This window comes from Mustela nivalis (assembly GCF_964662115.1).
Source record: "Mustela nivalis genome assembly, chromosome: 10".
Lineage (NCBI taxonomy): Eukaryota > Metazoa > Chordata > Mammalia > Carnivora > Mustelidae > Mustela > Mustela nivalis.
This window is the reverse complement of record NC_139029.1, coordinates 48,438,666-48,464,303: the sequence shown is the minus strand read 5'-3', so window position 1 is coordinate 48,464,303 and position 25,638 is coordinate 48,438,666. Positions and strand designations below refer to the sequence as shown.

General features: G+C 38.7%; 1 protein-coding gene across 9 annotated transcripts in view; it reads right to left on the bottom strand.

Annotated features, from left to right (window-relative positions):
• Nucleotides 1-25,638, bottom strand: part of PATJ (PATJ crumbs cell polarity complex component) — a 373,944-nt gene that overhangs the window by 235,993 nt on the left and 112,313 nt on the right. For all 9 annotated transcript variants that reach the window (XM_082687808.1, XM_082687804.1, XM_082687800.1 and 6 more), the window contains 2 exons: nt 23,845-23,968; nt 18,341-18,515 (listed from right to left, as the gene is read on the bottom strand). In XM_082687808.1, coding sequence (XP_082543934.1) covers nt 18,341-18,515; nt 23,845-23,968 — 299 coding nt within the window. The remainder of the gene's footprint in view (nt 1-18,340; nt 18,516-23,844; nt 23,969-25,638) is intronic.

The following is a 25,638-nucleotide window of genomic DNA, read 5'->3' as shown; positions in this document are numbered from 1 at the left end:
GGTTTTTCCAGGAAAAAAATTAAGGCCCTGTTTGGTTAAGTGACATTAAGTGGGTGTTTGTTTATAAGTAGTGGAATGCAATCCCTAAATGATACCCATGGTTCTACCAACTTAAGCAAAGTTTTCATTTCATCACATTATGTTATTCTTTGCACATGTGCATATGTGTTTCTCGGATGGTTGTTAATAGCAGAAACTTTCGTATTTGATTACCCTGTGTAATAGTAAGGATTAAATGATATATGACTGGCATTTAACTGAGGCTTAATGTTCATTTCCTTTATAATTTTATTTGAATTTGTATCAAAATTTTCCCCAAGTATTATAATCATTTTTTAATTAAGAGCATCTTAATAGCCCATGCTATTGACGTAATTTATCTGCTGTCTCGAATATGATACACTGACATTATATCCTGTTTTTTGGAATATGGACATTACTGCAGGGAATATCTTCATACTGTTATATATTTTTATTTTTAGATTTTTTTTTTTTAATTTTAAAGAGAAAGAGAGCACACGCGAGTCCAAGGTGGGGTAGAAAGAGAGGGGGAGAGAACCCTCAAGCATACTCCACACTGAGCATGTGGGGCTCAATCCCACAAAACCAAGAAGCAGCCGCTTAATCGACTGAACCACCCAGGCAGCCCACTCTGCTATATTTTAGAATTCCCCTTTAGATAAGTATTAATTGAAGTCTATAATTAAAAACCTGAAAATCAAACCAACACTGAAACCCTCCTCCTTTACATTTTCTACTGTCCTATATCTCAAATCATAGTAGGTGTGACAATAAGAAGTAAACATTTTGTTTCTGTCCCTGGTTCCAGATACTGAGCTTCTAAAACCCTTAAATTTCTCAAGTGACAGAGGTGACAGGATCAACTTTTGTTATTTTTAACAAACCCTTTTCAACCATACTTGAGTTTATTATGCTAATAAGGTAACATTTGGTGAGACCATACTTAGCCTCAGGATGGGGTCCGGTGGCCAGAAAATCAACTGTATGATTAGGTAGCACCGTTAGTCCCACCCTCCCCTGGGAAGAAGAGAGGAGCTAGAGATGGAGTTCAATCACCAATGGCCAATGACAAAATCAATCATGCTCATGTAATGGAACTTCCATAAAAACCCCTATCACAGGGCTCAACAACAAAGTTGTATATGACAACTTTCAGGTTGTCATATATATCAAGGTATTGATGTACTGGCTGGGAGGGGGCTGCACTCAGGAAAGGCATGGAAGCTCTGTGCCTCCTCCACAGCCCCCTCCCCTCCATACCTTGCCCTATGCATCTCCTCCATTTGGCTATTTCTCAGTTGTATCTTTCATAATAAACCAGTAAGAGGAAGTAAAGCACTTTCCTAAGTTCTGTGAGCCATCTAGCAAATCATCAAACCTGAGAAAGGGATCATGGGAACTCCCAAGTCGTAGCTGATTGGCCAGAAGTACTGCTGGCAACATGGGACATATGACGGGCATGTGAAGTCAGGACAGTCTTGTGGCACTAAGCCCTTAGCCTGTGCGATCAGCGCTAACTCTTGAGTAGCTAGTGTCAGAATGGAATTGAATTTTAAGATACTAGTTACTGTCCAGAGAATCAGTAGTTGGGCAGAGGGGGAAAAAAATCACACATTTGGCATCAAAAGTGTGAGTAAAATAGTTCAGAAGAGGCATTAAGAAAAAAAAAAAACCCACATAGGTATTTTTACCACTGAACATGTATGCTACTATTATTCAATTTTTAGAAACCTAAAATAAAATGGAAACCATGTTTTAACATTAGTATGGACTGTTAGTTTCTCCATTTAAAAAAAGGAAAACCAGGGCGCCTGGGTGGCTCAGTGAGTTAAGCCTCTGCCTCCGGCTCAGGTCATGATCTCCGGGTCCTGGGATGGAGCCCCATATCAGGTGCTCAGCTCAACAGGGAGCCTGGTCCCCCTACCCCCGCCTGCCTCTCTGTCTATCTGTGATCTCTATCTGTCAAATAAATAAATAAAATCTTTTTTTTAAAAAAGGAAAATCAAAAATTTTCAGAACAGCTGGCTTTCACATACAACTAAAGGGAGAAAGAAAATACTGTCTAGAAGATGCGAAATTTTAGTTTTGATATTGTAACAAAAGGATTATTCTGTTGGAAGAAACTCCCTGATTTTTTCAAAGCATACTATATCTCTTTAGGAAGTTTACCCGTATTTTATTCAGATTATTTCATACCTAGAGAGAGAGAAAACTTGCAAAAGCTTAGGGGTACCTGGCTGGCTTAGACAGGATAGCAAGAGAATTTTGATCTCAGGGCTGCGAGTTCAAGCCCCATGTTGGTTGTGGAGATTACTTAAAAACAGAATCTTTAAACAACAACAATAAAACAAACAAACAAAAATAAATAAAAATAAAAATAAAAAGCAAACAAACAAACAAAAATATCTTTCAAAAGCTTATCCAGATAGTGTGATTTGTTTGGGAAATACCATCCTAGGAGATGAGCAACTATACAAACTAATGTGGTCACCTTACATGCATGAATGCAACTATTTATTTATTTAGTTATTTTTGATTTTTTGAAATTACTTATTTTTTATATTTTACTTTATTTTTTCAGTGTTCCAACATTCATTGTTTATGCACCATATCCAGTGCTCCATGTAACATGTGTCCTCCTTAATACCCACCACAAGGCTCACCCAACCCCCCACACCCTATTCTCCAAAACCCTCAGTTTGTCTCAGAGTCCACAGTCTCTCATGGTTCGTCTCCCCCTCCAATTTCCCCCAATTCACTTTTCCTTTCCTTCTCCTAATGTCCTCCATGTTATTCCTTATGCTCCACAAGTAAGTGAAACCATATGATAATGGACTCTCTCTGCTTGACTCACTTCATTCAGCATAATTTCCTCCAGTTCAGTCCATGTTGATAGAAAAGTTGGGTATGAATGCAACATTTTAACTCAAAATTTAACTGAGAAAGTATTTTTACTGCACACAGTAAGATCTAAATTTACACAAACATATTTAAAACTTTAGCAAAGGATTTCAGACCTAAATTTTATAATCTACACTGATTAAATATGGTCGATAGCTCAATCAGTTAGAATCTCATGTTAAAATAAATTTACTTCTCACACTGTTATCCAGAGGGTTTTTTATTGTTTTGTTTTGGTTTTTTTGTTTTTTTTTTTTAAATTCCTAGAACGTAATAAATGCCTCGATGAAATGCTGGGTATGCATATATTTTTTTAAAGATTTTATTTATTTATTTGACAGAGTGAGAGAGATCACAAGTAGGCAGAGAGGCAGGCAGAGAGAGAGGGGGAAGCAGGCTCCCCACTGAGCAGCAAGCCCAATGCAGGGTTGGATCCCAGGACCCTGATATCACGACCTGAGTGGAAGGCAGAGGCTTAAACCCACTGAGCCACCCAGGCGCCCCTGTTATCCAGAGTTTTAAAACCAATTTTCCCCCAGAGAATTAACCACCCAATAGAAACAGTGCCAAAGTTACCATTTTTTAAAAAAGATTTTATTTATTTGACAGACAGAAATCACAAGTAGGCAGAGAGGCAGGCAGGGGTGGGGAGCGGCAGGGAAGCAAGCTCCCCACTAAGCAGAGAGCTCGACGTGGGGCTCGATCCCAGGACTCTGTGATCATGACCCGAGCAGAAGGCAGAGGCTCCAACCACCTAAGCCACCCAGGTGCCCCCGAAGTTACCATTTTTTGCATAACTGGGAGGAAAGGTGGACCATCCCATTAATGAACAAATGGGTATTAATGTAAGATTTGATCATGATACATATATTTGCACATCAAATTTTCAGCATCATAAAAAAAAATGAGATGAATCAGACCTCTTCTTTCCAATATACCTTTTTTCATATAAAATTTCTAAATACTAAGTACTGAGCCAAAATGAGACTCAAGTAAACTCAACACTTTTCTAAATGATGCAAGCAGTATGAGTTTTGGTTGTGACTAAACTATCTCTAGATTTCTTTTTCCTCATTTAAAAAAATTTTTTTTAATTTTTAAAAGAGATTTTATTTATTTATTTGACAGAGAAACAGCGAGAGGTAACATGAGCAGGGGGATTGGGAGAAGGGAAGGCAGGCTTCCCACTGAGCAGGGGAGCCCGATGCAGGGCTCTATCCCAGACCCCAATATCATGACCTGAGCTGAAGGTAGACGCTGAACAACTAAGCCACCCAGGTGCCCCATCTTTTTTCTTTTTAAATACAGATCCTATACAGTAATTTTGCAGGACACACCACAGGGAATAGGGACAACAGGGACTAGTGTTGTCCAACACCAGTATACATAATTAGGCATTCCCTTACATTAAAGTTTAGAAGGACACAGACTGTGCTGAAGGAAAGAAGTCAGACACAGAAAAGTACCTACTATATGGTAACATTTGCATGAGTTCTAGAACAGGAGAAATACTTTATGGTGTTAGAAGTCATATTAGTAGATGCCCGGGGCAGGATACTGCCAAAGGAATGATGAACATAATATCTTAATCAGGCTGTGGATAACAGGAGTTTATAAAAATTAAACACTTAAAAATGTGTTCCTTAAAATGTGTGCATTTTATATAAATATGTAAAATTGTGTTAAGAAACAAAAACTCAAGGGGCACCTGGGTGGCTCAGTTGTTAGCGTCTGTCTTCAGCTCAGGTCATGATCCCAAGGTCCTGGGATCCAGCCCAGTGCCAGGCTCCCAGCTCAGCGGGAAGCCTGCTTCTCCCTCTCCCACTCCCCCTGCTTGTATTCCTTCTCTTGATGTCTCTCTCTGTCAAATTAATAAATAAAATCTTTAAAGAAAAAGGAAAGGAAAAAAAACCTCAAGCCATAATGGGTAAGTTGCTTTCTTACATCAAATTTACTTTTCATTTTGCCTTCTGTAGAGCATGAATTATATTTTCAAACACATTAGTGTAATGCTCTATGTATCTCTTGTCCTAATTTTTCACATTTGTCTTTGCCTGCAGAGTAGGCAACAGCTCCAACAGCATTATACTAGAAATCAACTCAAACATTCCAGGGTAATCTTTGCTCAAATGTACATATTTATTCTCCCCTAATCCTCAGCCTCCCACTAACGTTCTGAATCTACACATAATATTTGGCAGTTTACCTCAAAGGTGCATCTATTAAATACCCACCACTGCCTTCAAAGGCATTAAATGCCAGGCACTATATTCGGACTCAAAATTTAACATTAACTCATTTAATCCTTTCCCCAACTATGACACCCTACCTCCTAGTTCACCTGTCTTATTCATAACAAAATGTTTATTTTCATTTGCATACTAGTATACCTATATATTTATTTTCATTTGCATACTACTATGCCTATATCATGATTTTTTTCAATTTTAAATACAAGTCTTTCATCTCAAATTCATCCTCCCAGGCTTTACACTCTGGCACCTTGTTTTCTTTACTATGAGTTGATCCTATTCATTACACACACACACACACACACACACACGAACTACAACCTCCTTCCACGTTTTAATAAACTCAGCAACAAAGAACACGGTCCTAGAAACCTCTGAGCCCATAAGTCTATCCCTGTCATCTAGTATCATTGCCAACCTTTCATTAAGCACTGCTCAAGGCATTATATGAAGTTCTCGACATGAACACTTCCTTAACTCAAATAACACCCACTTTGTAAGTGAGGAAATACAGACACCAGGGAAACCTTCTCAGGGTCATGTAGCTACAGATAACATGAAATATCTGAACAGTATCTATCATATATCTATACTACAGATCTGCTATTATCCTGAGAAATGTGCATATTCCCCATTATGGGCACCCATTTATGTCTTTTGGCAGAAGCTGATGATGGAGATAAGTTAGAAAAAAGACTGAAGAGAGGTAGATTCTGAAGACAGAACCTCATGCTGACTTATAAGGAAGAAGGAGAGATACCTGAGTGACTCAGTCAGTTAAGTGGCTACCTTTAGCTCAGGTCATGACCCCAGGGTCCTGGGATCTAGTCCTGCATCAGGCTCCCCGCTCAGTGGGGAGTCTGCTTCTTCCTCTGCTTGTGTGTGCTCTCTCTCTGACAAATAAATAAATAAAAATCTTAACCAAGGGCGCCTGGGTGGCTCAGTGGGTTAAGCCGCTGCTTTCGGCTCAGGTCATGATCTCAGGGTCCTGGGATCGAGTCCCGCATCGGGCTCTCTGCTCAGCAGGGAGCCTGCTTCCCTCTCTCTCTCTCTACCTGCCTCTCTATCTACTTGTGATTTCTCTCTGTCAAATAAATAAATAAAATCTTTAAAAAAAAAAAAAAAATCTTAACCAAAAAAAAAAAAAAAGGAAAGAAGGATACCTGGAAAAAAATCACTTGGATTTCCTCCAGAGTTACCACACCCCGCTTGCCCAGAGGCCCCTTCCCAGAGATCTCCACTTCCAAGGAGCATCTGACCTCTTACTACCAGTTCTCTTGATCACCTGACTCTAGAAGCCAGAGGAGCTCATGTTCCTGGTCACACAGGATTGTAATAATCAGTGTCACCCAAAAGGAGCTCACACCCCTAATCTGGTGCCCCAATATTTGTGACTGCTGTAGAGGGGACACCTCTCCACTGCCTGATTCTTGGGGCCAATGAGTCTTACACTCATGAGTCCTACTAAAGTGTAACCAATGGACAAAGAATTCTTCAAGCAGCTACTACCCCTGGAGCAGAGCAAGAGGCAACAGACCCAGGAGCTTGGTCTTTTCATGAAAGAGCCTGTTAATCACTAGGGCTGTGGCCTGAGAGATAGGGTTCTAAATAAGCATGCATCTTGAGGCTCACTGATCCTTTCCAGAGACCTCGGAAGGGCAAGTGCTCTCATTGGGCTCACCCTCTGCCACACTCCAGGAGTGCCACTGGCTCCTGGAGGAGAGCTTTCCACGAGTCTGGTACCCAGTTTTTGCAGCTGACACCCAGGGTACAGCCCATGACTGCCTGGCTCTGGTGAATGAAGGGTATTGCATTCCTGGATCCCACAGGATGATTTTTGGCAGGCTATGACCACCAGGGCAATTCAAAGACAGCAGACTGTCGCACATACCCCTGCCTTCCTGTGAAAAAGGTCACTTTGCTTATTCTGGAGCTTCAGACAGAGGGGCAGATTTTAGGTGTGGCACACATTTGGCAACCTACTGTGCTGCTCAGAAGGAGCGTGGGCTGTGAACACCACCTGGCATTTTCCTGCTTTGCTCTAGCTCACTGCTATCTCCTCACAAGAAACTTACTATACCCTCTTCTGGAGTCCCAAGTTTTGTGATTGCCACCCAATGCACACCTCTAGATTTCCTGTCTCGTGGCCAGTGGGGCTTACACATGTGGCCCCTCAGGGTTATACATATTTGCATGCTTCTAAAGCTACTGCCTGAGGGTCTGGCTTTCAATCAACCTGAATCTCCCCTTTCTGGACACTGACAGGTATTGGCACTTCCTCAACTACCAGGAGCCATTAAAAATACAATACGCTGAAGCGCCTGGTTGGCTCAGTCATAAGCATCTGCCTTCAGCTCAGGTCATTACCCCAGGATGCTGGGATCGAGGGGGATCGAGCCCTGTATCACATGGGCTCCCTCCTCAGCAGGAAGCCTGCTTTTGCCTCTCTCACTCCCCCTGCTTGTGTTCCCTCTCTCACTACCCCTCTCTCTTTCTCTGTCAATAAATAAATGAAATCTTTTGAAAAAAGAAAAAAAGAAAGGAAAAATACAATAGGCTGCTCAGACAAGCACAGAGATTTGAGACACAAGAGCTGCGGCAAGGGCTGAATGAAAATTTTCATCTACATGAGGCCATTCTTTGAGAATGGGAGAGGTGGCAGTTTCATCAACTGTGTATGTAACAACCAGCACAGAAAGTCAAGCAACATGAAGAAAGAGAGGAATGTTCCAAATGAAAGAACAAGAAATAACCTCAGAAGAATACCTTAATGAAATGGAGATAAGCAATTTATCTGATAAAGAGTCCAAAGTTATGGATATAAAGATGATCAATGAATTTGAAAAAAAAAAAAAAAAGAATGGATGAAAACAGTTAAAACTTCAACAAAGACATGGAAAATATGAGAAAGTACCAAACAGAAGTCACAGAGCTGACAAATGCAATAACTGAACTGAAAAATACACTAGAGGAGTTCCATAGATGACTAGATGAATCAGATCAGGCAACTCAAAGACAAAGATCTCACCCAATCAAAGAAGCAAAAGGAAAAATGAATTTAAAAAAGTGAAAATAGCTAAAGGGATTTATAAGACATCAAACAAATTAACACTGACTTTTTATAGGGCTCCCAGAAGAAGAGAGACAGAAAAAGCAGAAATCTTATTAGGAAATAATGGCTAAAACTTCCCTAACTTGGGGAATGAAACAGTCATTCTGCTCCAGTAAACCCAGCGTTCCAAACAAGATGAAGCCAAAGAGATTCACACCAAGACACATTAGAATTAAAATGCCAAAAGTGAGGGGCAACTGGGTGGCTCAGTCGGTTAAGCCTCTGCCTTTGGCTCAGGTCATGATCTCAGGGTCCTGAGATCGAGCCCTGCATCGGGATCTCTGCTTGGCAGGGAGCTGGCTTCACCTCTCTCTGTGCCTGCCTCTCTGCCTACTTGTGTTCTTTCTCTCTCTGTGTCAAATAAATAAATAAAATCTTTTAAAAAAATGCCAAATCTTAAAGACAGGAAAGATGAATAAATGAATAAATAAATAAACCTTAAAAAAATCTTTAAAAAACATATCAGCAGATATCTGAGCACAAACATTATAGGTCACGAGGAAATGGCAAGATATATTCAAAGTGCTAAAAGAAAAAAAAAAGTTAAATCAAAAATACGGTAAGTGGCAAAATTATGATTCAGAATTGAAGGAGAGAAAAAGAATTTTTCAGGCAAACAAAAGTTAAATTAGTACATCACCACTAAAATGGCCTTACAAGAAAGGTTCTTTAAGCTGAAAAGAAATGCTAATTAGTAAAGAGAACACATGTGAGAGAAGAAATGTCACTGGAGAAGTAAATACATAGTAAAGGTCGTGGATTATTTTAAAAGCTAGTGTAAGGGTTAAAAAAAAAAAAACGGGGAAAATAACCATGATTACAATAATTAGTTAAGGGATACACAAGATAAAAAGATGTGAAATATGACATCAAAACCAAAACATGGTATGGGGTGGTGAGTAAAACTGTTGAGCTTTAGAATGGGATCAAATGTAAGGTATCATCAACTTAAAGTAGACTATTATAGATGTAAGTTGTTATACATAAGTCTCATGGTAACCACAAACGAAAACCAATAGCAAATACACAAAAGATAAAAGAACATAAGCACACCACTGAAGAAAGTCATCAAACAACACAGCAAGAAAGTGAGAGAAGAAAGGAACAGAGAAAAGCTCAACTACAAAAACAGAGAACAATTAGCAAAATGGCAATAAAAACATATGTCAATAATTACTTTTAATATAAATGGACTAAAATCTATAACCAAAGACACAGAGCGGCTGAATGTATTAAAAAACAAGATCCATCTACATGCTGCCTACAAGAGACTCACTTCAGATAAAAGGGCACACATAGACTGAAAGTGAAAGGATGGGAAAAGATATTCCATGCAAATGGAAACCAAAAGATAGCTGGAGCAGCCATACTTATATCAAACAACATAAACTTTAAAACAAAGAATAACAGACAAAGAAGGGTATTAGATCATGATAAAGGAATCAGTCCATAGGAATACTTAAATATTAATAAGGAAATATTAACAGACCTAAAGGGAGAAATAGTACAATACAATAATAGTAGGGTACTTTAATTCCCCACTTATATCAATGGATAGATTACCTAGACAGAAAATTAGTAAGGAAACATCAGCCTTAAATGACATGTTAGACCAGGTGGATTTAACAGACATACAGACTATACCATCCAAAAGTAAGAGATAATCTATTCTTCAGGTGCACATGGAATATTTTCTAAGACAGATCATATACTAGGCCACAAAATAAGTCTTATTCAATTTAAGATGACTGAAATTAAACAAAGCATCTCTTCTAGCTGCAATGGTATAAAACAAGAAAATAATTACAAGAAAAATACTAAAAAGTTCACAAATACGTGGCATTTAAACAAAATGCTACTGAACAACCAATGGGTCAAAGAAGAAATGCAAATAGAAATTTTAAAAAATCTTGAGATAAGCAAAAATGTAAATAAAATATACCATACTTTATATGATGCAGCAAAAGCAATTTAAGAGGAAAGCTCATGGTAATAAATGCCTACCTTAAGAAACAAGTCTCAAACAACACAACTTTACACAGCAAGGAACTAGAAAAACCCATAAAGCCCAAAACTTGTAGAAGGAAGAAAATAATAAAGAGTATAGCAGAAATAAATGAAATAGAGACTAACATGACAGTAGAGGGGTGCCTGGGTGGCTCAGCTGGTTAAGCCTCTGCTTTCAGCTCAGGTCATGATCCCAGGATCTGGGATCGAGCCCCACATTAAACTCTCTGCTCAGAGAGGAACATGCTTTTCCCTCTCCTTCTACATCTGCCTACTGCTCCCCCTGCTTGTGCGCTCTCTCACTTTGGAAAACATAACATAATGCAATGTAACGTAACGTAACGTAACGTAACCTAACCTAATGTAACGTAACATAATGTAACATAACATAACATGACATAATGAGATGACAGTAGAAAAGATCAATGAAATCATAAGCTGATTCTCTGAAAAATAAACGATATTGGCAAACCTTTAGCTAGACTTAGCAAGAAAACAAGAGAGAGGACTCAAAATAAAATCAGAAATGAAAGAGATGTTACAACTGATTCCACAGAAATATAAAGAATTATAAAAGACAACTATGAAGAATTATATGCCAACAAATTGGACAGCTTAGAAGAAACAGATAAATTACTAGAAACATAAAATCTTTCAAGACTGAATCAGGTAAACTAGAAAATCTGAATAGACCAACTACTAGCAAGGAGACTGAATCAGTAATTGAAAACCTCCCAATAAATAAAAGTCCAGAACTAGATGGCTTTACTGGTGAATTCTGCCAAATAGTCAAAGACAATTTAATACCAATTCTTCTCAAAATCATCCAAAAAATAGAAGGAGGTGAATTCTTCAAAACATATTTTATGAGAATAGCATCACCTTGATACCAAAACCAGACAAAAACACCACAAAAAAAGAAAATTATAGACCAAGACCCCAATGAACACAGATGCAAAAATCCTCAACAAAATATTAGCAAACCAAATTCAATAATACATTGAAAGGATCATACACCATGATCCAGTGAGACCGATTCCAGGGATACAAGTATGGTTGACCATTTCACAAATCGATGTGATACACTATGTTAACAAAATGAAGGATAAAAGTCAAAAGATCATCTCAGTAGATGTGGAAAAAAGCATTTGACAAAATTCAACATATATTTATAATAAAAACTCTAAACAAAGCAGGTATAGAGGGAATGTACTGCAATATAATAAATGCCATATATGACAAGCCCATAGCTAAGCTCAGACTCAACAGTGAAAAGGTGAACACTTTTCCTTTAAGATCAAGAATAAGACAAGGATGTCCACTCTTAATATTTTTATTCAACAGAGTACTGGAAATCCTAGCCAGAGCAATTAAACCAGAAAAAGAAACTAAAGGCATCCAAATTGGAAAGGAAGTAAAACTCACTATTTGCAGATATTTATTAGATATATGATATTTATTACATATAGAAGACATGATATTTATTACACAGAAAAAACTATTAGAATAAACAAATTCAGCAAAGTAGTATACAAAATCAACATGCAAAAATCTGTTGTGTTTTTTATACCGATACCAAGTATCAAAAAGAGAAATTAAGAAAAAACAATCCCATTTACAATTCCTTCAAAAAGAATAAGATAACTAAAAATAACCAAGAAGATGAAAGATTTGCATGTTGAAAATGACAGGATATTAATGAAAGAACAAATGGAAAGCTATTCCATGCTCATGGACTGGAAAAATTATTACCATAAAAATATCTGTATTACCCTAAGTAATATACAGATTCATGCAACTCTTTCAATGATATTTTTCACATAAACAGAACAAATATTTGTATGAAACTACAAAGATCCAGAAGAACCAAAGCAATCTTGAGAAAGAACAAAGCTGGAGGAAACATACTTCCAGATTTCAAACTGTATTACAAAGCCATGGCATTGGCAAAATAGAGACACACAGATCAATGGAATAGAGAGCCCAGAAATAAACCCAAACATAGATCACTCATTAATTTACAACAAAGGTGGGGAAAGGATGGTATCTTTGATAAATGGTGTAAGGAAAACTGGACAGCCACATACAAAAAAATGAAATTGCACCACTATCTTACAGCATACACAAAAATTAATTCAAAATGGATGAAAGACTTGAATCTAAAACCTGAAAACATAAAATTCCTAAAAGAAAGCATAGGTGGTGAACTCCTTGACATAGGTCTTAGTAATTATTTTTTTAATCCTACACCAGAAACAAAGGCCACAAAAGCAAAAGTCAACAAATGGGACTACACCAACTAAACAGCTTCTTCTGCACAGTAAAGAAAGCCATATACAAAATGGAATGACAACCTACTGAATAGGATAAAATAACTGCAAATCATCTATCTGATAAGGGACTAAAATCCACAATATACAAAAAATTCATAAAAATACCAAAAAACAAACAATCCAATTAAAAAATGGGCAGAAGATCTGAGTAGACATTTTTTCTTTTTTTAAGTTATTATTATGTTCCGTTAGTCAACATACAGTACATCAGTAGTTTTTGATGTAGTGTTCTACGATTCATTAGTTGTGTGTAACACCCAGTGCTCATCACATCACGTGCCTTCCTTCATACCCACCACCCAGTCACCACATCCCCCCACCTCCCTCCCTTCTGTAATCCTCAGAGTCCAGAGTCTCTCATGGTTTGTCTGAATAGACATTTTTTTCAAAGAAGACATACAGATGACCAACAGGTACATGAAAATATGCTTAATATCATGAATCAGCAGAGAAGTGCATAACAGCAAATCAAAATCATAATGAGGTATCGCTTCCCACGGTTACAATGGCTACTATCAAAAACAAAACAAAACAAAAAACAAGAAAAAACAAATATTGGTTGGCGAAGGTATGGAGAAAAGGGAACTCTTGTACAATGTTAATGGAAAGGAAAACTGGAAAAAAGTATAGAGGTTCTTCAAAAATTTTAAAATACAATTACTGTATGATTCAGCAATATCACTTCTGGGTATTTAACTGAAAAAAAAAAAAAGAAAAGAAAAGAAAACACTAATATACAAGATATCTGCACCCCCATGTTCACTGCAGCAGTATTTATGACAGTCAAGATAATGAAACAATCCATTGATAGATGAATAAAGAAATCATGGTGTACACACACACGCGATATTATTATCACACACAGCCATAAAAACAATGAAATCTTGCCATTTGAGACAACACAGATGGAACTTGAGGGTATTATGCTATGTGAAAAAAATCAGACAGAGAAAGACAAATACCACATGATCTCTCTTACATGTGGAATCTAAGACAAATAGTAACCAAAAAACCAAGCTCATAGATATGGAGAAAACACTGGTGGTTGCAAGAGGCAGGGGGTCAAATTCGAGAAATAGGTGAACTGTTTTTGTTTTGTTTTTAGTTAATAAATGGAATAAATATTCTGATCCATAGTAAGACACATTATCCACTGCATTGTCCCTTTAAACTGAATATTAAAAACAAACCAAAAAACAGGCCTCCAAAGAAGTTGGTGTTGGCGTGATGCAGAAGTACAGTGCGCATTAAACAACTTTGCTGGGTCCTACACAAAAATGAATGCAAAGCAGAAAGTCTAAAATATCATTCAGCCCTTCAGGATACCCTGATCTGAAAGACTGTCTTCTGAAAGAATCTATGCTTACTCGGGAAAGTCCAGAGAATAAATATTCTCCAATGAACCTAACTCCATGGGGCACATCTTGAAAGACGGAAAGGGGAAATAAGACTCACAGGAACTCTTCTAGAACCTGCTGAAATTTCAATATCCCCTGAATCTATGACAACAAGCCCAAAAAACAACATTCAACTGCAAGACGGATCCCTCTCAAAAGTTAGTTCAAGGGCGCCTGGGTGGCTCAGTGGGTTAAGCCGCTGCCTTTGGCTCAGGTCATGATCTCAGGGTCCTGGGATCGGGTCCCGCATCGGACTCTCTGCTCAGCGGGGAGCTGCTTCCCTCTCTCTCTCTGCCTGCCTCTCCATCTACTTGTGATTTCTCTCTGTCAAATAAATAAATAAAATCTTTAAAAAAAAAAAAAAAAAAGTTAGTTCAAACCTCTTGTATGCCTGTGCCTGCGTAAGAAATCAGCCTGCCACAGTTACATTAAGAGAAAAAGTACCAATAGGATAGGAGTCAAGTACCTCCTCCCTCTCGGAAGCTGGAAGAATTGAGTAAGACACAATGGAGGTACCATTTGGTCTTCTGCATAAGAAAGGAGGGGTGGTCTTAGAAATTTGTTTAGATATTGTCCAATTCTGCAGTCACAGTTCTACACATTTAAAGAAGAAGTCCCATTTCTGAATTCTTTGACCAGATTCAATTATTAACACCAAGCCCAAGGGAACTTTAAAAAATAAAGATGTTTCATTTGGAAAGTAATTTGACCAGATAAAAAAAGTCATAAAAGTAGGGGCACCTACCTGACTGGCTCAGTTGGTGGAGCATATGACTCTTGGTTTGGGGACTATGAGTTCAAGACCCACACTAGGTGTGGAGACTACTTAAAAATTTTTTTAATTTTTAAAGTCATAAAATTATATTCGTAAGCCTTCCAGTACTGCCATCTCCAGGCATTTCTCCTAAAGAACAAACCCACTGCCTATTTAAGGCTATACGTGTCCCCAGGAGCTGGTGCCATCACTTACACCAGGACACAGGACCTGTCAGCGCCTCCCCCTTGACACACTGGTCCAGTTCTGCTGAATAAAAAGACACTGGATTCCTCCAAGTAGTTGAGCTGATCTGAGACATTCCCTTCCACTCAGAGAGGAGCTATGCTGAAACCCAGAGACCAACTTTTTGTGATAGAAAATTTCTGTCTACAACTATAGGCAAAGGTCACGAAGTTGCTGAACAGAGAAACACTATTATTCTAAGATGCTTCATGTATCAACATAAAAGCATTCTTGGACTAAAGTCTTAATACAAACATGAAGTCAATAAATCTATCCTATCTCTCATCCCTGTTATGCTTAGACAATGTCTCCAATTCCCTTCCCTGCTGCTTTAGTTTCTCCTTGTATTGCCATACCCATCCCTCAAGACCCTCCAGCCAAACTACCCATCACAATCCATGGAATCTCCTTGAATGGTCAAGAAACCACTCAATACCCTGACCTCTTCACCAAATGTTCTCCCAACCTCTTCTGTTCTCTCTACAGCTTTTGATTCTCTGCCACAAATGCCGCTCAAGTCAGTGAGTGATGCTCATTGTCTTGCTCTGGGTAGTTGGAAAAAAGGGAGGGGCAAGATTTTTCTAAACTTCCTTCCCTACACTAAGCCATTACGCCCTACCCTTGTTTCAAAAGTGAATCCCTACTCTGATACCTCTCCTTTTAATCCCACATTACTTCTATCTCATCATTGTTTTAAGATAACCTTTACCTAAATGACAAAAAATATAAAATAAAAAATCTCTTGGAACATCTGGGTGGCTCAGTGGGTTAAGCCTCTGCCTTTGGCTCAGGTCAAAGACACTGTATTCCTCCAAGTAGTTGAGCTGATCTGAGTCATTCCCTTTATGGTCATTCATGGTCTCAGGGTCCTGGGATCGAGCCCCGCATCGGGCTCTCTGCTCAGCAGGGAGCCTGTTTCTCTTCCTCTCTCTCTGCCCGCCTCTCTGCCTTCTTGTGATCTTTGTCTGTCAAATAAATAAATAAAATCTTAAAAATAAATAAATAAATAAAAATCTCTTGGGATTCCTGCCCACGGACACAAATAGCACTTCTATTTGTACTTTCCTTTTCATTCCTGGCACCTCTCTCTGTGGAGGAGGTAAACTTCCTCCCATCAAACCACCAAAGCTCTATCTCTCTAGGTGTGCAATGTCCTTCTCTCCCTTAACCCTCACTAGGGACCATGTTTAATCACCCCTTTCTAGCACTGACATATTCCTTCCTGGATCTTTCCCAGAAAGACACAAAGAAACACACACACACACACACACACACACACACACACGATACATATGTAGTTCTATATGTATAACTCCTCCTTACCTCAATCTAGTAATACCCTCTAGCTACGTAGTAACATGCATTATATCTGTCTCTTTTCATGGCCAGGATTATGAAAATGCTAGTCTTCCTAGAATAACCGTGCCCAACTTCAGATCTGTTCAATTCTCAACACACTATTCTCTAATTCTACCTCACTAAAACTGTTCTGTGCTTACCAAGGGCATCCATGTGGCTAAACCCCGAGCAAACATTTCTGTTTTATCCACTCTGATCTCTCTGAAGCACATCATGAGGGTCTATGATGACCTTCTGTTAAAATGTTCTCCTCCACGGGGGAGCCCAGGTAGCTCAGCTGGTTAGAGCATCTGACTCCTGATTTCAGCCTAGGTCATGATCTCAGGGCTGTGGGATGGAGCCCCACAATGGGATCAGCACTCATCAGGGAGTCTGCTTGAGGACTTTTTCTCTTTCTCTCCCTCTGCCCCCTTCTTGCCAGCACACACTTTCTTTCTTTAAAATAAGTAAATCTTAAAAAACAAAATATCCTCCACCTCAGTTTCTATGCCTATCTCTAGGTTCATCTATTGCTTCCAGTGTTTTGTTCATTCCACATCACTACTTTCTTCCTCTCTTCATACCTGCCATACTGCTGCTTTGCAGGACCGCAGTTGTGGCCCGAGGCTCTTTTTATTATCTGAGCTTGCCCTGGATGACTACTCAAATCTGGCAGTTTCACCTACACTTGATCTTGCTCCCAATTATCCACATCAGGATAGATCTCAACATTAATCCCCAGAATCACACATCTAATTGATTCCACTTAACCCACAACATGTCTCAAACTAAATTCATTTTCCCTTCTAACCTGTTCACGCTTCTATAAACTTTTTTAAAAATCTGAGTACAACAGATGATGTTACATTTGTTTCAAGTGTACAACATAGTGATTATGCAGTTCTATACATTGCGAAAAGCTCACTGAGAAAAATGTAGCTACCATCTATCACCCTAAAAATTATCATATTATTAACTATATTCCTTAGGTTGTACTTATCCCTATGACTTATTTTATAACTGGAAGTTTCTGCCTCTTAATCCCCTTCACCCATTTTGCCCATCTTTCTTCCCCCTCCCTGCTGGCATCTACCAGTTTGTTCTGTTTGAGACAATTTCTGTTTGTTCATCTATTCGTGTATTTTGTTTTTTAGATTCCACATGTAAGTGAAATCATATGGTATTTGTCTTTCACTGTCCGAACTATCTCATTTAGCGTAATACTCTCTATGTCTATCTATGCTGTTGAGAATGGCAATATTTCATTCTTTTTTATCACTGAGTAAGATTCCATTGCATATATACTTTTTTTTTTTTTTTTTTAAGATTTTGCTTATTTAAGAACAAGCAAGCGAGAAAGAACACAGAATGAAAAGAAGCAAAACTCCCTGCTGAGCAGAGTGTCTGACATGGGGCTTAATCCCAGATCCCTGAGATCACGATCTGAACTGAAGGCAGACGTTTAACTGACTAACCACCAAGGTGTCCCAACATCTTCTTTATCCATTCATTTATCAATGGACACTTAAGGTGCCTCCTTTGCTCCTATGAAAGAATTAATGGTGCCACAATGCATTTATTGTCCTGGTCCAGAAACACAAGTCATCCTCAACTATGTCCTCTTGCCCTGACATGTTATCAGTCACCAATTCCACCAAACTCTCTCTCTCTCGAATCCATTCCATCCTTAATTTGTCTATATGTCTTGCTTACATTGTTAAAATAAACTCTTAATTAAACTCTTATTTTCTAAGCAAATATTCTGTGTAATCCGTTTTTCACACAACTGTAAGAATACAAACTTGTTTAAATGCTTCGATGTTAAGTATATGATATTCCATAATAATTGTCTAATGTTCAATTTTATTCATATTTTCTGTATTTTTCAAATGTTCCATCCTCATCATGCCTTTTTTTTTTTTTAAAATAAGAGCAAAAAGAAAACTATCATGTGAAAACAAAGATAAATGATAACATACCATGCATCAGCGGTATATCTGGAAGACGACGGTGCTGTGTATGCCGAGGCCTTGGACACAACCCGGGTCCTGGGGAGTTGGTATAAGGACAAATCTTCTTGCTCCCTTCTTTGAGCCACATCTGGGAGTTCAACAAGCAAGCCAGGACCCGGGACATCATTTGGAATCATCATGCCTAAAGAGCAAACCCAGGCAGTAGTGAATACAGGATGCTATTTTTCATCCTTCATTCCTTCAAGAAATAGTTACGCGCACGTACTACGGGCAGAACCTTCCAGCCAGAACTCTCATTTATATTAAACTAGATAAATAAAATGTTTAATATGTCAGATGATGACAAGTAGTATGGTAAAAAATGAAGCAAGGAAGGGGGCGAGGGACTGCTCAGTGGAAGAGAGCTAGAATTTTACATATGGCCTCATGGAAAAACTGACATTTTAGCAACAGAAATATTTTATCAAAAGAACCCCCTTAATGACTGTACTCTAATCTCACTACACATTTTCCCATATCAACCTAACTGCAGGCACTCCTACAACATTTCACTTATTTAAAAAAAATAATTCCACAGAATAACAAATAACCAAATAAAAACACTTAATTTTTTTTTAATTTTAATTTCAGCATATTAACACACAGTGTTACATTACGTTCAGATGTATAATACAGTGATCTGACAATTCTATACATCACCCAGAGCTTATAATGTTAAGAAAACACATTTTTAATGGGGCTGTGTTTACAAATTTCAGAATTCATTTACATTTGTTTACCTCATTTGATTCTCATACCAAACTATGAGTTAGAGGGAAAAGATACTAGCAACCATATTTTATACACAGAGAAACTCAGGCTAAGGAATTTTGCCAAGTGGCATGTGCAAATTTACCTGATGTGACATTTCCCCATTTACTGTGTCATTTCCCCATTTACTGAAAAAAAGACTAGGGCAGAGTGGTGCACAGAGTCCTATGACATATCATAGAGACCTGTGCCTGCGCTGGCATAGGTCCATTAATCACCCTTAGAATACACCCCAGTAACTGATCAGAAATTCTCCGCCAATCTTTCTTCAGCATAGTAGACAAATATAATGAACTGCGATCAAATGCCTTCCTTAAATCCACACATTTGTAAGATTTTTTGGAGTTCTGGCTTTTTTAGAAAATCAGAAATGATTTCTAAGAGAGAGAGAAATTGGGGCACCTGGGTGGCTCAGTCGTTAGGTGTCTGCCTTCAGCTCAGGTCCTGATCCCAGGTTCCTGGTATTGAGCCCTACATCAGGCTCCTGCTCGGTGGGAAGCCTGCCTCACCCTCTCCTACTCCCCCTGCCTGTGTTCCCTCTCTCACTGTGTTTCTGTCAAATACATAAATAAAATCTTAAAAATAATAATAATAAAGAGAAATTATCCTAAAATTTTTCCTATAAGTATGACCTAAACTCTTCCCATTTCTTCGTCAGGAACAAACTTTCAGTAAACTCAGTACTACCACTTTTTATCTTGTCTAGAAAATCTGGAATCAGGATCTAATCAGTTGGTAATGCAACAGAACCCGAAGAGAGGATGTAAGTAATTGTAATGCTCAGGGGGTACGACTATAGGAAGTCTCGGGGGCCCGTGCCTCATCCCTGTGTACCCTTCCCTCTTGTCCACAGGTGCCTACATTCCTCCGAGTCACTCTAATTCATATCATGGCTTTCAGAGTTCTAGCTTTGCCTAAGCCTGCCTCCTCCCCACTGAGGAGAAACCGGGGTGGGACCGGACTCTGGCTGGAAGGCCAACACCAGTGTTAGGAAGAGGGAACAGGCTCTGTCTGCAGAGTGCTTTCCCATCCACCTATGTTGGTAAAAGTGGCCTGTTCAATCATGCCTCTGGGTTTCATAGGTTGCCTCAGTCTGTTTAAAGCTTTTCATTACCTGTTCCGCACAATGCCTGCTTGTGCCCTTTGCCCCCCTCCTCCTCCACGGACCCTGGGTGCTTGGTCTCAGACATACATTTCTCATCTGTCATGGTGTCTGACACACTCACTCTTTACAGAGCTGCTCACCCAGTACACCATGGTACCCAGAGCCCATAAAACAAATCGAGTCCTCGAGGGCCTATGCAGGTGTTGGGCAAGGGCCATATGGGTGCACAAAGGTTAAAAAAACATAGGAGCTTAAAAAAAAAAAAAGTTCCTGGGCAAATGGAGGTTAATGTTTATAGAAGAGGAATGGGGGAAATTTTCCAAAGGTTTACACTTGGTGAGGTACAAGAACAGAACGGTCAACAAAATAAAGGCAAGAAGAATCCGAGCAGAGGGGAGGGTGGGTTATGTGTACCGAGGCCACTGCAGAGGGAGGGAGGGCTGAGAGTTGCAGTGCTGCTGAATAACCACAGGTAAGTGGCATTTCACTTTCTCATTCAACAAATATTTCCTGAGCACCTGCTACAGTAACACAATCAGATTGCCTTGCTTTCCAGAAGCTCAGTTTATAGCAAGAGCTGGGGATGCAAATGCATAAGTGTGTGTGACTCTTGGGTGCAATGACGGACTCGCCCAGGTTTCCCTGGAGGTACCACCCAGGCAGGGGCAGTCAAACATCAGGAAACAGAACTACTTTCTGTCTGAAATCTAAAACTTATAACACTAAGTGTATTACTGATTGGGAATTTATCATGTGTGCTTCACCTTATGAATTATGCTAATTTATAGGTTCAGTTTCACAGCTCATGAAGGGTAGAGGCTCTTCAAGGCTACGAAATGTTGGCTTAAGTATAGGCTCAACAACAGCCCTTTGCACATAAGGTTCTCAGAAATAATTTTCTAATTAATTGTTCAGAAAAAGAAATTTAATTGTTCAAAGATAAATTGAACATCGCCTGTTACTAATAAAGTGGTCAAAGAGTCACAGATTTGACAGAGGGCTTAGAGAACATTTAGCCCAAATCTTTCATTTTATAGGTGAGGCTTGGAGAAGCCTGCGGGATTGCCCGGTGACCCAGAGGGACCCGGGACTGAAAGAGTCAGCCGTTTGCCGGACAGGATCTCAAAAGCAAAATCAAATTGAGTAGAATGAAGTCAGTATGGATGCTGCTGAAATCCGTGTCAGCTCTGTATTAATAATTTCTCAGCCTACCTACAGTTAGCATTAATCCAAACTATCATGCCTACTGCACAGCATCCTAGAGGCTTTCAAAAAATTTCCTTAACAGCATGTAGTTACGAATGCTTTTCTGGTGAGGACAGATCTAACACATACAAGTCTAACTTCATTCCCCAAACTATAATCTCTAACAAAAAAAATCAACTCCCAGGGCCTTGCAAAGTATTAGGTTAAGGCAGTGTAGTGGGCAGACTGGGGACCTCTCTAAAAGACAGACCCAACCACGAAACTGATGAATGGGACCTTCCTTTGATTAAAAAAACGTCTTTGTGGGTATAATTAAGTATTGTAAGATGAGACCATCCTGGGCTACCCAAGTGGGCCCGAAATCCAATGACAGATGTCCTTATAAGAGGCAAAGAAGAGAAGACACAGGGATAAGAGAGAACAACAGTGTGAAGACAGAGGCAGACATCACAGTGAAGCAGCCATGAGCCAAGAAAAAGGTAGAGCCACCAGAAGCAGGAAAAGGCAAAATTTCCCGCAGGCCTTCAGAGACAGCACAGCATCTTGATTTAGGACTTCAGGCCTTGAGAACAGCGAGAGAATTAATTTGTTGTTTTAAGCTACCAAGTTGGTACCAATCTGATAGAGCAGCCCTAAGAAACTTATCTAGGCAGCAGAAGTCAGAGGAAGAAACTTTAAGGTCACTTAAATAACGCACAGAGCAGAGCTCAAGAGGGACTATTTTCCTGTGTTCTTCCCAGCTCTGCTGCTCCTCCCCACACATACTCACCCCTATTAGCCAGTCTATCCTTTTAATCCTAACAGCACAAAGCAGTGAATGATTTTCAACCAGGAGCAATTGTGGCCCCCAGGGGACATTTGGCAATGTCTGGAGACACTTGATTTTGATCATGACTCAGAATGAGTACCACTGGCATTAGGGTTAGAAGGCAGGAAAGCTGCTGAACATTCTACCATGCCCAGGGAAGCTCTCCTCAGCAAAGAGTTACTTTGTCCAAAATAGTAATGACATTGCTATCAAGTATCAATGACAATGAACAGATATGGCCTATTAATTCAGTTATTGCTTCATTTGTGCCATGAATCTTCTCCATGTACTTAGAGGACAACAGAAATGTGGTAAATTTTTAAAAACAGTAAAATGGGACACTTGTGGGAGAAAAAGTCCCATTTTTATCTGAGTCACGATTAGTTATGTGTCATAAAAAACTGGATAAACTCTGGATAAAATCTAATCTTAGATATTCAAAACTAACTACCTATGCTGTGTTTTGACTCACAGGGAATTGACAACTGTCATCATCTCATAGATGACTCCAATCTTTTTTTTTTTTTTTTTTCCTGAGAAAGCAAGCAAGAGTGAGTAAGGAGAGGCAGGCAGGGGGAGAGAATCTGAAGCAGGCTACACACTCAGAAAGGAGCCCAACACTAGGCTTGACCTCACGACCCTGAAATCACGACCTGAGCTGAAATCATGAGCCAGACACTTAACCAACTGAGCCACCGACTGGTGGTTTCAATCTTTAACACTAAAGATTCCATTTTTCACAATTCAACAGAATGCTGAATTCACAGAAATCATTATATCACCTTCTATAGTGCACTCTGGCTCTACAATGCATTACTATACAACTAAGAACTGCCCAAAGAGAAAGACTTCCTATAAACAGACTCATAACACTCGAAGGACAGCATAAATCCTGAACAATGGCTCTATAAATCCCAGTGCTGTGAAAGAACTTAACTGTCTCACCCAGGGATCTTAATAATATAACAGCCTTTGATATTTTAGTGTTGGATGAAGAAAAATTATGTTTCAAAGTCAAGTTTTCAAAACTGCATAAGAATCAATATTGGGGGTAGGCAAGGAGAGGCACTATACTTTTAGGATTCTTTAATGGAAACTAAGTTATTAATGCACCAAAACTGACCATAATATATGGCTATATGGCTATAAAAATGTTTCATAAATGTTTAAAATATGCCTCTCTTTATTAATATTTAACAACCCCATTCACTGAGCTAACAGTATCACTTAATAGCATCAGAGGTTTTTAATACGTATTAGTAGAGACTTATTTCAGATTAGCACATAAGGTACTAGTTTTAGTTTTAATCCATACAACTCATAAAAAGCAAAATCAACTATTGAAAATACAGCCCTCACAGAAAACAGAATCTGAAACTTCTCCATTGACGTACGAGCCATGTTTATTCTTTCAGATAGATTAATAAACTTCTAAATCTTCTTTCAGTAGATTAATAAACAGATTTAAATTTGCCTCATAATGAGTGAAAATATGACAGTAAGAGTTATCGTACATAAAAACAAAACTGAGAGATTGCAGAATAATGCAATTTGTGTTTATGAGAAACAAAAACCACAAACCTAAATCCAGACTGCTTTTTGTTAATGAATTAAGATTTTCCAGATCATCAAATCTGCCTTGTTGACTGTTTCCTTCAGATGAGGGTATGGAGGGTAGGGAACTGATGCCAAAATTTTCTTTCATCTTGAGAGGAAGAAAGAAATGCATTAGTACTGTTTGATAAAGTAAGGAACATTGTAATGTTGTTCAAACCATGTAACCATGATAGCAGAAAACTGGCCCTACAAATGTATCTGCAAAGTAACAGGTTAATACAATATATTTCTTTTTTTTTTTTACCCTGGATTTTTCTTTAACAACAACAACAAAAATACTTATTAATGTTTTATAAACATTAATGAGTGGATTTAAGTAAATGATCAGAAAGGTATAAGAATAAAGATCTATCCAACCAAGAATGGTCAATGGCTAACATACAACTAACTCATGGGTCATGTTGGATCACAACCTCAAAAGCTTCACCAATGATCTCAAAACAACTTGGTGGAGGGATTTTCATAACTCTAAGCTCTTGCTTCGCCCTCCCTATCACTTTTATCTGCCTGGCGAAAACCAAATTACCCAAACCTAAAATAAAGCACAGTCAATGATATTTGAGCTTTCTGCTTGTTTTCCTTTGATACATATCTTCTCTGGTTTCCAAAAGTTATAATCTTCCAGAACATACAATCTTCACTAATATATTTTATTATAATATATTTTTAAATAACTTACTTATTTATTTGAGAGAGAGAGAGAGAGCATGAGCAGGGAGCAAGGAGAGGGAGAAGCAAAGGCTTGATCCCACGATCTTAGGATCATGACCTGAGCCGAAGGGAGATACTTAACCAACTGATCCACCCAGGCACCCCTATTATTGTATCTTACAAACTTTTATAGGCATAAAATGAAATGATACCATCAGGGCCACCAGAGGGACATACCTCAATTAAGGTGAGTAACACTTATTCTCTATTGTTGGAAATTTAAGTCATTTAAAACTAAAAAGGTGAATGACATCTTTTACATGGTCCATTGTGTACATTAAGGTTATACTGGTCAGACTTCAATGGTTAGAGAAGAATGTCTCATAAATTGATGTACCAAATACTGCTAACTTTTTCCATTCAGATTATGAATATAGCTAAGTACAGAACTCTATCAGATATCCAATGGAGCTTACAGAACACAGAATTCTACTCAAATATTAAATTGGGGTGAGAAAGTAGCTACAACAACCTAGCTGTCTATAGAATAAAAGAAGCAAGAAGAATTTCTTAGAGAGGCAATTAAGGAGGAGATGATAGGCACTGAGTACTTAGAAGACATTTTATAGCAAATTTTGGACTTAAAAAATGTTAATGGATGGGGCGCCTGGGTGGCTCAGTGGATTAAGCCACTGCCTTTGGCTCAGGTCATGATCTCAGTGTCCTGGATCAATCCCACATCGGGCTCTCTGCTCAGCAGGGAGGCTGCTTCCCCTTCTCTCTCTGCCTGACTCTCTGCCTACTTGTGATCTCTCTCTCTGTCAAATAAAATAAATAAAATCTTAAAAAAAAATGTTAATGGCAATTTTGTAACAGGAATAAGAGAATTAATATCTGAATCTGAAATTCAATATAGAGAGTTAACCCCTTAGGAAAATGAGTTTTTCTAAATAAAGAAGAAAATAAGAACATATAATCAGTCTTAGGTAACTAACCCTTAGGCAAGAGTCAGATCTTTTGAAAAGTGGCAAAAAATTTAGACACCCCTCCAGAGAATATATGAAGGTAGCCAATGAGCATATGCAAAATTGCTCAACTTTTCCTAAT